At 42.5% G+C, this 11,268-nt stretch overlaps 1 protein-coding gene across 1 annotated transcript; it reads left to right on the top strand.

Moving 5' to 3' along the window:
• The first annotated feature begins 254 nt into the window (after nucleotides 1–254).
• On the top strand, nucleotides 255–10,694 carry LOC117473111. Its single transcript, XM_034118600.1, has 2 exons — nucleotides 255–391; nucleotides 6,986–10,694. The coding sequence occupies exons 1-2, from the start codon at nucleotides 270–272 to the stop codon at nucleotides 8,136–8,138; spliced, it is 1,275 nt and encodes a 424-aa protein (XP_033974491.1). The 5' UTR covers nucleotides 255–269; the 3' UTR covers nucleotides 8,139–10,694.
• The last annotated feature ends 574 nt before the right edge of the window (nucleotides 10,695–11,268 follow it).

Raw genomic sequence — 11,268 nt, forward strand, 5'->3', positions numbered from 1 at the left:
GCAAATATACCAAGTGTAGTCAAATAAACACCCTCAGATGTATTTTTGAATATTTTCCATCCAGTAGTTTGAAAGAAGACATGTTAAGGAAGCAAAATCCCCAAATGGACCAGTGTATGAAAAACACGGTGTTTTTACCTGTAGTGTTTGCCTCCACGTGTATGTCCGTTGTATTTACTTAGGCATGGGGATTTTCCTCTGGGTTGAAGGATGCTGGGAAATGTGTCAAATGAAGCCCCGCCCCTAGCGACCCTCTTGTCTTACGTCATATGAAATCATCCAGTATCCTAGAGACGTTTCAGGTCCATCAACACTTCGCTGCTGGGCACGACCTGCGGGACTCTGAGGCTGAACAACACGCAGAAAAACAGAAAAACTGTCACCAGTCCGGGTAAGACGAGTCCTTTATTTAAAGTAACCGCACACTATCCATTTAACGCTGCTTTTGGGATTGAAAGGCACCTTGTATTTACCTCATGCGACTGTAATAAAACCGTAGCTCAACCCAGTGTGTTTATCTTAATAGCTCTACATTTGCGACGCCATGTTTTAACGGGATAAATGCAGTCGCAGTAGGCAGGCCACATTAACATGAGTGCTCAGTCAACACAAGGTCAGTAGTATACTCTGTCTAGGTCTAGAGTAGGCTATGTAATGTGTTTTATAAATAATAAGACCCGTGCCTGGTTGGTTTCGTTTAGAGCTGTCTTTTTGTTGACGTTTCCGCAGCATATTGCTTATTGTGGCATCACTAGGCAACCTTCCCCCCATCTGTTATTGTGTCCTGCTGCTGCCACACCTGTTCCTAGCCATACTGACTGGTTAGATTGAGGGAGTATTACTATACTGAAATAACCAAATATATTATGTTTGTAAAATGTTTAGTCTTGAAAAAATGTGTAAAGTAACCAAACCTGTCGGATTAATGAAGTGAAGTAAAACACTACAATAGCCATTATATAGTGTGTATGTACTGTCAACGGGGCGAGGGGGTGAATTAATTCGCGGGAATATCTCCGCAATGGAGTGAGTTTAAGTTTCACTTTCGATTGCATGATATAGCCCAGCACAACACCTTCGTCAAACATGTTGCCACTTGTTTGTACCATTTTCTGGCGATTTGTAATCTGTTCTAGATAAACTATGTGTTTTTTAGGATTTCAAGAAGCATATAGAACAAACAATGGATGTATTTTATGAACATTTATCCATGCTGAAAATAGATTTAGATGTTCTAGTGAGATAGAGATTATTATCTAATATATGCATCCGATGAAGCATTGCATAAAGTCTGTTGATGATCAGAGGCTGTTGGGGCTGCATAAACGTTTTTTTATTTTTGTTTTGTAGGCAGACCATGCAGGCCTCAGAGAGTTAAACTTGGGCCTGCAACCATAGTTTTACTGTATTTTGTTTTGAAAATCCACAGCGGAGGTTTGTGTCAAATCAAATCAGTTTTTATTTATATTGCACATTTTAAAACGATTTTTGGTCGAGCCAAAGTGCTGTACATGCAAATAATAAATAACACATTACTACAATCGCAAACAGAAGACAATAAATTACAACAGCAACTATAAAAATCAAACACAGGGAAATGTCATGAGTCGTGCTCCGCACTGACTAGAAGGCCAGGGAGAAGAAGTGAGTTTTTAGTGTTGATTTAAAAACCCCTAGGGTCTGGGCCGACCTCACATGTGCGGCTTTCACACCAGCGCTTTTCCCTTTCTAGCTCCTAGCTAGAGCTTTTCTGGTTCAGCTCCGGTTTCCCTTTTCAGCTCCCGCTCTGTTCACACCGCCCAGCTGCCGCTGCTGCGTCATGACGTCACCGTTTACATCGCTGATTTTCTCCCCAACGGAGCTCACAACAACAACGGGGGGGGACTGCGTCGGGTCGATGATCGTGTTGCTTTTAATCATACGAAGCCAGATTAAATTAAATAACGACTTCTCCAACCTTATACTTTTCTCCAGAGTGCCGTGGTTCATTGTTTATTAATGTGTTTCAGCGGCATTTACCGACCGCTGCAGTGCTGGCTGCTCTTCCACGGGAGTTTATTCTCCCGTTAGCTCCGGGTTAGCTCACACGGCTCTAAAGTATTGACTGTCTGACTGTCACACAAGCAGCTGATACATATCCCCAGTTCCCCTTAAGTGAATGTGTGTTAGTCTGAATTGACGCTGTTTGGCATCACAACGCTGTTATGAAAGTTTCTCTGGTATAACATGGGTGATGTTAGCATAGCAACCGAAGCTAAACTGACTACTTGCTAAGCCGTTTTCTACAGGCACATTTTACCGGCGTATTTTTCATTATGATTCTACTTGTGATAGTCGGACATGACAACCTGTGCAGCCCATGTATTGATTCCATCCGATAGCTGCTATAATAACAAACAAAACGTCTGCCTGCTCTCCACAATGATCAATAACAGCGAACGGATGGTCAAAGTAAGGTACATATTTCCTGCACGCCTCGACGTAAGAGAGACGTAAGCGACGCCGCGTCATAGCTCCGAAGCTCTTGCCTCTAGACCGACAATTTTTTGGAGCTGGAAGTGAACCGCATTCCGGAGCTATGACGTGGCGCCGCTGCGGTGTGAACAGGAAAAACCGGCGCTTTTCCAGCTCCGGCTCGGAGCTGGAGCTGGAAAAGCGCCGGTGTGAAAGGGGCAATGGAGGGGCAGAGTGTTCCAGAGCCTAGGGCCAGCTGCTGCGAAGGCTCGGTGCCCTCGGGTTTTGAGCCTGGTCTTGGGCACTACCAGCAGCAGCTGGTCAGCCGACCTTAATGCTCTGGCTGGGGTGTAGCGATGGAGGAGTTCGGCTATATAGGCAGGAGCCAGCCCATTTAGTGCTTTAAAAACAAATAAAAGGAGTTTAAAATCAATTCGGAACCTAATTGGAAGCCAGTGCAATGAGGCCAGAATTGGGGTGATGTGGTGATGCTTTTTGGGGCCAGTGAGAAGACGTGCAGCTGCATTCTGCACTAGCTGCAGTCGTCTAATTGACGCCTGGTCCATACCCACGTATAGAGCGTTGCAATAATCCAACCTTGTGGTTACAAAGGCGTTAATAACCCTTTCTAGGTCTTTAAAAGATAAAAACGACTTGGTCTTGGCTAGGGATGTCCCGATCACCTTTTTTTGCTCCCGATCCGATTCCGATCATTTGATTTTGACAATCTGCCGATACCGATTTTTCCCGATCCGATCTTTATGCAATGCATTAAGAGGAAAAAAAAGGTAACAGATAACGGCTGGTCATCCAACGCGATGAATTCAGCTATCTTGGCTGTTCTGGGGTAGTTTCTCTTTCCTTTTAAAAGTCTCTGAAAGTGTCGGTTGTTTCAGTGCCGTTACCTGAGTGGCCGCTGTGTACTCGTCGTGTTGTTGTTGGTGGTGTTTGTATTAGATTGGTCATGTTGAACGTAGCTCTGTTCTTTCCACCACGCGGAACCTCCGCCTTGCAAACATTGCATCTGGCTGTTACACTGCCTTCGCTTTCAATTTTATAATACTTCCAAACTCCTGACATTTTCTCTGTCCCGACTCCCGAGTCACCAGCTGAACGTAGCCTCTTGTTAGCTTACTGCTACTATTAGACACTGCGCCCACTCTGTTGCCAGATTTGAGAGAAATAAGCAACCAGGTCTATGAAAACACGCCCAAAAGAAGCAACACATACATGATGTTGTGTAATTTTAACCCAAAACTAAGGCCTCAGGATGACTTTAAGACGTGAACATGGTCATTTTTGTTTTGTAACATTAAATAAAATGTATAAAAATATTTTATATAAAAAAAAAAAATTCCGATCCCCGATTTTTTTCTCCCGATCCCCGATCACGTGAAAATCACGTGATCGGCTCCGATCCCCGATCACGTGATCGGATCGGGACATCCCTAGTCTTGGCCAATAGTCGTATTTAAAAAAAGCAGGTTTTGACTACGCTGCTTATCAAATTTAAATTTTGAAGGTCACTCCAAGGTTCATGACAGAGGGGAGGATGTTTTTATTGAGGGAGCCCAGAATATCAACCGGAGAGGCTGGAGGTTGGGGTCCAAAAAAGATGACCTTGGTCTTGCTCTCGTTGAGGTTGAGGACATTTTGGCTCAGCCAGGATTTTATCTCTATCAAGCAGTCCATCAATAGCTGTAATGAGTTGACATTAGAATTGAGAGGCAGATAGATCTGTACATCATCGGCGTAACAGTGGAAGGGGATGTTGTATTTTGTGAGAATTGAACCTAGGGGCAGTATGTACAGTAGAAAAAGGATGGGGCCCAGAATAGAGCCTTGGGGAACCCCACAGGTAAGAGGGGCTTTGGCAGAGGAGAAGGCTCCTAGCTGCACTGAGAAGCTGCGGTCTGTCAGGTAGGACCTGAACCATGCAAGGGCAGAGCCTGTGATGCCTGCGGACTGTTCGAGCCGCGACAACAGGATGCTATGGTCCACAGTGTCGAAGGCAGCTGTCAGGTCTAACAGCACCTGGACAGCTGGGCTACCTGAGTCGGCGGCGAGGAGCAGATAATTAAAAACTCTTAAAAGGGCTGTTTCAGTACTGTGCATGGGTTTGAAGCCAGACTGAAACTTTTCATGAATGCCATGCGTGGTTAAAAAAGACTGCAGCTGAGCATAGACTACTCGCTCCAGGACTTTAGATAAAAAAGGTAGCTGGGAGATGGGCCTAAAATTTGCGAGAATGGAAGGGTCGAGATTTTTCTTTTTAAGTAGTGGCTGCACCACGGCATGTTTGAAGGCAGCTGGGACACATCCTGAGCTAAGAGAGGTGTTTATAAGTAATAAAATAGTTGCTCCAACTGAATCGAAAACATCTCTGAGAAGGCGAGAGGGAATGCTGTCTGAGGTGCAGTTTGTCGGCCGCAGGTGCTTGACTACATCCAAGAGAGAAGAGAGGGATACAGGCTCAAAGTGGTCGAGGACAGCAGGGCACAGAAAAGGAGCAGAATCTGGGGTAGCACTAGTAAGAGCAGATACTTTTTCGATAACAAATGTAAGAAACTTATCACAGAGAGTTGGTGATGGCACAATTGAAGAAACATCACAGGGATTAATGATAGAATTGAGGACATTAAAAATAACCTGAGGTTTATGGCTGTTTTTGGACATTAACAGAGAAATGTGCTCTGTTTTGGCTGCTTTGACTGCCGTCTGGTAGTCAGAAAGGCAAGCACGAAGGATTTCTAGGGAGACATGGAGTTTATCCTTTTTCCATTTTCTCTCTGCACGTCTGCAAGCGCGTCTGAGAGCACGAGTACAGTCATTGAGCCACGGCTCTGAGAGAACTTTGGTGCGTCTATGCGTAAAAGGAGCAACAGAATCCAATATTAGTGTACATGTCGAGTCAAACATGGAGATCAGCTCATCCGCACTAAGAGCACAGTTCACCTCTAATTTACAGATCAGGGAAACATTAAAAACATCAGAAAACTGTGAGGCACTGTGTCGTACTACATGCGGTGTATTTTGCATTTCTCTCAGTAGCCAACGATCTGTGAGTTTGTTGGCTCGGACATAAACTCCGTAATAAATGTAGTCTACATTTCATAAGAGGTGTAAAACCTGTGAGCATTTTAAATCGCATTTGAACTAAATGCTTATATAATCTGTAGTTGTATTTGTATTGTTGATTTAATGTGTGAACGAGGCGATATAGAGAAGGTTAAGCTGTCATTATTAGGCTGTAATTTGTTATATACTGTTGGAATGGTAAGCAGGCCTATTGTTCTGGGATATTTGTGGAGTTAGGTGGTCCGTGAGTGTTTTTTTATTGGTTCCAACGGCTCCGTGTGGTAGCCTCTATACGATAATTTTGTGATAATGATGACGCCTCCCCCCACCTCTGCTGCTCACCCCCGCAAAAGTAAACTGCACACTGAATTCAGATTATTTATCTTTATCTCGATATGGACATAAACGCGAGTGAAGTCTAATCTGACAGGACGGAGACACGCAGCTCCTCCCGCGGGAGTCACACACTTCAAGTCAGATCATCACCCTTAGCTATTTTAATTAGCCTACCTCTCAAACTACCTAAACTAGTTATAAATGTTTATTTTTTACTGTCGGCCGGGTCACTCATTACTGGATCAGCTGCTGCATGAGACAGACACTGACGCTGTCAGAAGAGAGGAAAAAGAGAGGACAGGCTCCGTGTATTTTATTATTATATATAGTCGTTATTCATTTGTTTTAAAGCTTAATAAATAACAAAGAAGACCTTTGACCGGCACTTTTATAATTTTGTCCGGAAGATTTAAACTTTTACACACGTTGACCGGCGAAAAACTCTGCCCGGTTCCCTCGGCCCCCACCACGGTGAATAAACAGAAGCGCAACCATGACAACCATGCTAATTCGCTGCTTTTTGTGGAGGAAGTTACAGCGCCACGTACAGGCTCGGCATATGTACTGCAGCTTTTTCCAGCGGTTGGAGCTAAACGGAGCTGTCTCGTGTGAACAGACACTATCCGGTGTATATTGCGTGTGGACGGAAGCTTTTTTGCGATTGCGTTAATCCTATGCGTTTTGCCGTATGCGTTCCCGTGGGGCACCAGCCTTATGCTTACATTGACCACTGGAAACTGCAAAAGGCATTTATAAAAGCAATGCTTTTGTTTGAAACAGTACAATTATAATCAAGGAGTGAGTGGATTGACAACAGATTACACTATGACCTTAACTGTCAGATAAAACAAGGAATTTAAAGACATCATGATGGGCTTTGAGAAGTTCTTTTCTCTTTGATAAAAAAATCCTGACTAATCGACAATACAATTGTTGTAGCCCTGAATTAAAGTCTGTATCATAATATTTGTAATTTTATATATGATCATATTGATTTATTGCGATAGATACAAGAGATATTGACAACAACAATGTCAATCATAATCATATTATAAAACCAGAAAATTCCAAAATTGTATTTCTTCATTTTCCCTTCTCTCCCTGATCCTCTCTACAGGGCGAAGATGAAGCTGCATCTATTATCTCTGCTGTGTCTGTCCCTTCTTTTGTTTAATTTATCAATGGCCAAGAGAGGAGGCAGCTTTGGGAAAAGCTCCGGCTTCGGCTCAAAAAGGAAGGGCTCCACACCTAACCGAGGCAACACCAACAAAAATAATCAGGGCTCCAACTCTCAGGCAGGATACCCCAGACAGCCTGGAAAAACCAATCAGGGCGGTTACAATCCGCAGTCAGGCAGACCAGGGTATCCAGGTAGTTACCCCCGGCAGCCGGCTGGAGGCTACCAGAACCAAGCAGGGGGCTCCTATGGAGGAGGATACATGAACAGAAACCCAAACAACAAAGTCCTGAGCCCACAATATGGTGGCAGTTTTGGACACGGGGGCTATGGAGCTCGGGGCGGCTCTCCCTTTTCCCACTCAGTTCAGTCAATGGGCATGTATCCCTCTGATAGGTCCAGAGGGTTTGGACGCAGTGCAGTGATGGGAGTAGCTGGAGGGGCTATGATGGGGATGGCTCTGGGTTACGGGCTAGGGAGGTTCCCCCGTCCCCCCTACAACTTCCACAACTCCCAGGAGGAGCAGCACTACAACGACTACATGTACAGGAAATACGGTTCCAAGTCCACTGATACCAACGACTACAGCAGAGACTACAAATACATCCAACCTCCTGAAACCTATGATAGCTACATGGACTCCTGCATGAAGAGAACAGACATTCTGCCTGCGGGGAATCCAAAAACAAACAACAACCCAGTTGCTACCACCTCAACCCCCGCCCCTGGAACAGGAAGTAACACAACGGAGACGAACAACACTGCAGCGGATAACTCCTCAACCCCTGCACCTTCTGCTCCACGCCCTCTGAACCAGCCTGAAGCTGATCCTGTGCCCTCAGCATCACAGGGTCCCAACAGTGATGATGATGACGAGGATACAGTCAGCATTGTTGAGATTGGATACCCCGCCCTGATGGAGCAGATGCAGGCCAGGAAATGCTTGGAGCTGTACTTGATCATCTCTGAAAAGTACATAAAGAAACAGATGAGTGGTGTTCAGGGACTAGTGGGCTCGCGAGGGCTTTTAGCTGCGGTCACTAGCGCCACACTAATGCTTCTGAATACCAGCATGCTAATGCTGCTGCACTGAGGCGTTAGTTAGCACTGACGAGAATGTTAAGTGGAGTCCAGGAAACGATAAGGGAGAAAGAAACCTGCTTCCTTTTATAGGACTTCCTTTTCTTTTGTGGATTTCTACTTTTACCTTTCCTTAATATTCCGGCATTAGATCCTCATGCATGTGCTTGACCACACAGCTGGCACACAGTTGGGATGGCCTGATCTCAGAGATTGGGATCTGGGCTGAGTAAGGCTTTTTTTGATTGTATTGAGCTAGTGAGCATGATCCAATCCTCCTTTTTTCTGCAGCTCTCACACAGCTTCTAACGTGCAGCTTTCAGATAACAGAGGATTTGTTTTTTAATTCTTTGTTATTTCATAAAAAAAAAAAAAAAACACTTAGTCATAGCTTCGGATGCAGGGACTGATTTTCTTAATGCTTTGCAAAGCAATTCAATTTTCAGTTGTTTAAAACTAAATCTGTGTGTACCTGGAGTGTGCACTGTGCAGCTTTTTAGAAGCTCAATATTGAATGCACTTGGCTGAGGCATCCGTTGCACACAGCATTGCATCTTTGAAATAGGATTCAAGGAAAGGAGAGGAAAAGGTTAGACATGAAAGCCAGAGAGAAACTAATTGCACTTCAGTGAGTGGCCATTAACGCTACTCCAAGCTTTTGATGGTAGAGAAGTCTGGCCCGTTAATGTCCATTTATATTCTACTGAACATGAGATAAGAGACAGAGAGCAGAGAACGCTCTCTACCTATAAAGGTTACTCATCCTTCCATGTTTGTGATGTGATTTTCTGAAACCTAGTCCTTGTAGATGTTTTTCTTTTGTCTCGGAGGAAAAAGCACAAGAGAGGGTTAGGGTTAGTAGGTTAGTTTGTACCTGATGCTGCATTGGAAATATGGACATGCGCTTTTTCAGTGTGATATTATTATATGAATTGAAGGGATATTGATGTTGGAGGACTGTGTGATTCAAGGAAAGTATCAATTTATACTGGACGTTAACTTATTTATTGTTCTACCTTTACACATTTCTGTGCTTTAGAGAGGTTTTACACTGAGCATGGCTGAGGATTTGTAATGTATCATATCTACATTACTACTGTAGTTTAAAACATGAATGGACTTTTATCATATAAGTTCCAGTGAAATACAGAAACTCACCTCAAACACTGATTATAATATCTCTCTGTATTTGTTTTCTTCGGATGAACCGACTCTAAGCACAGACAATAGTATGCATGATGTTCTCTTACACTTCTTAAATTACTTACTTTGGAATCAATGCAAAACTGCTTTTCTTTCATATTTATGTATGTTGTCTTTACCCTTTTCCATGTGTCGGGTCTGGAGATTGAACTGTGTGTTGTATATTTTTGTACACACTTCTCCTTCCTCTCTCTGATCCAATGTGTTGCCTTCTTCTTGTGCCCTGGGTGGGATGTGATTGCAGAAGTGCTCTTAAAGTTGAACCCCTCTGATGTAACCCTGAGCTGAATTGATCTGCAAATGTTATTTAATGTCCTCTCCATCAGATTAGTTTATTGTTGCTAAACCTGCATACGACTTATACAATACTTTTGTTTTAAAAAAATATATAAAAGCGGATTACATAAAAAAAAAATGAAAGGTACTCCGGAGTTTTAAATGCATCAGACAGTTTGAATTAAAAATGTCCATACCATATAAAAAAAATAAGCTGTTTGAGCTAAATAAAAACATTGCCACCTTCTTGTTGGTATAAAATCCTCTCCGCTAATTCAGCCTTCACTCTTGATTTCTCCATTTATGACTTTGTCCATTGGTGGAAGAAATATTTAAATGAAATATGTATTGTAGTACCACCACACTGTAAATACTCCACCTTAAGTGAAAGTGCTGAATTTAAAACCTTAGGAAAGTAAAGATATGTGTCTTTTTATTAGCAAAATGTCCCTGAAGTGTCAAAAGTAAAATAACTTATCAATTACAAAATTAATTATTAAAGTCTTAGTTAAATGTTACGTTAAGTTAGAGCTGCTAATATTAATCTATAAGTTGTTCATTATTACATTTCTTTACTGTTTTGACAAATATTCCTCTGATTTAAGCTTCTTAAATGTGAATAGTTTCTAGTTTGTTCTTTCCTCTATGACAGTGAACTGAATTTCTTTGAATTCTGGATAAAACCAGAGTAAGGACAAACCAAGTAAGCTAGCGTAAAATGGAGATGCTCAAGTAAGGAACAAGCCCTTATAGTGTTTTATTTGAGTGAATGTATTTAGTTACATATCAGCACCGAACCAGGTAACTCACATTTCAGAGACAATCACTGAGCCAATAGCCAAAGCTTGTTTGGACTGTAGAACCATATCATGAAAAACCCCAAGGCGTACCCTTTAATGTGTTTTTATATGTACCCTATAATTGTGTCTGGCTTTGAATGTAGTTGAAAATGCACATGTAACGTATTTAAAGCAAAGTATGCCTTTTACTGTGAGGGATCACATTTAATGTGCTGCTGGAACTTTACTGAATACTGAGGGTCGACTCACATCTCTTGCTTGTCAATAAACCCTATAAACCTACTCATGAACATGTTTGGATCATTGTTTTTCCACTGAAAAAGGCTGTAGTGATGTTGAAAATAAGCATTATATTGAATGCTTTTATGGGAATCTGTTGGGAAAATACTGAATGTGCTCTTCTAATATCAGAGTAGCACATGATAACAAAGGCCCTACGTAGCTGTGTACGTAACAGGATGTACAATTACCTAGAAGAGCGTCAGGACACACTGTTTTAGGGATATGATAGCTATGTGACAACGATTAACATGATGATTCAGCCTCTGTATAGAAATATGACTGTCATGTTTATTTCTTACGCAGGCCTCAGCTAATCTGAACTAAACATTGAATACTGCTTTGAACCGGTATTCCTCCATCCTGTGACTGTGACACCCTCTCTTGTATAAGCATGTCAAGGACACTGTTCTGGGAACTATTTGTCCCACGCAGCTCTGTGTGTGATGACTACTTCCATTCTTGCAAGGATAATAAATACATATCCTGATATTGAAGACCAAGCCGGTGACGAGTGATATTTTTCCTAACAGAATCAATGTGATGATATAGGTGATCTGATTACAATAGGTAAACCCTGAGAAT

The sequence above is a fragment of the Trematomus bernacchii genome, unplaced genomic scaffold (genome assembly GCF_902827165.1).
Source record: "Trematomus bernacchii unplaced genomic scaffold, fTreBer1.1, whole genome shotgun sequence".
Lineage (NCBI taxonomy): Eukaryota > Metazoa > Chordata > Actinopteri > Perciformes > Nototheniidae > Trematomus > Trematomus bernacchii.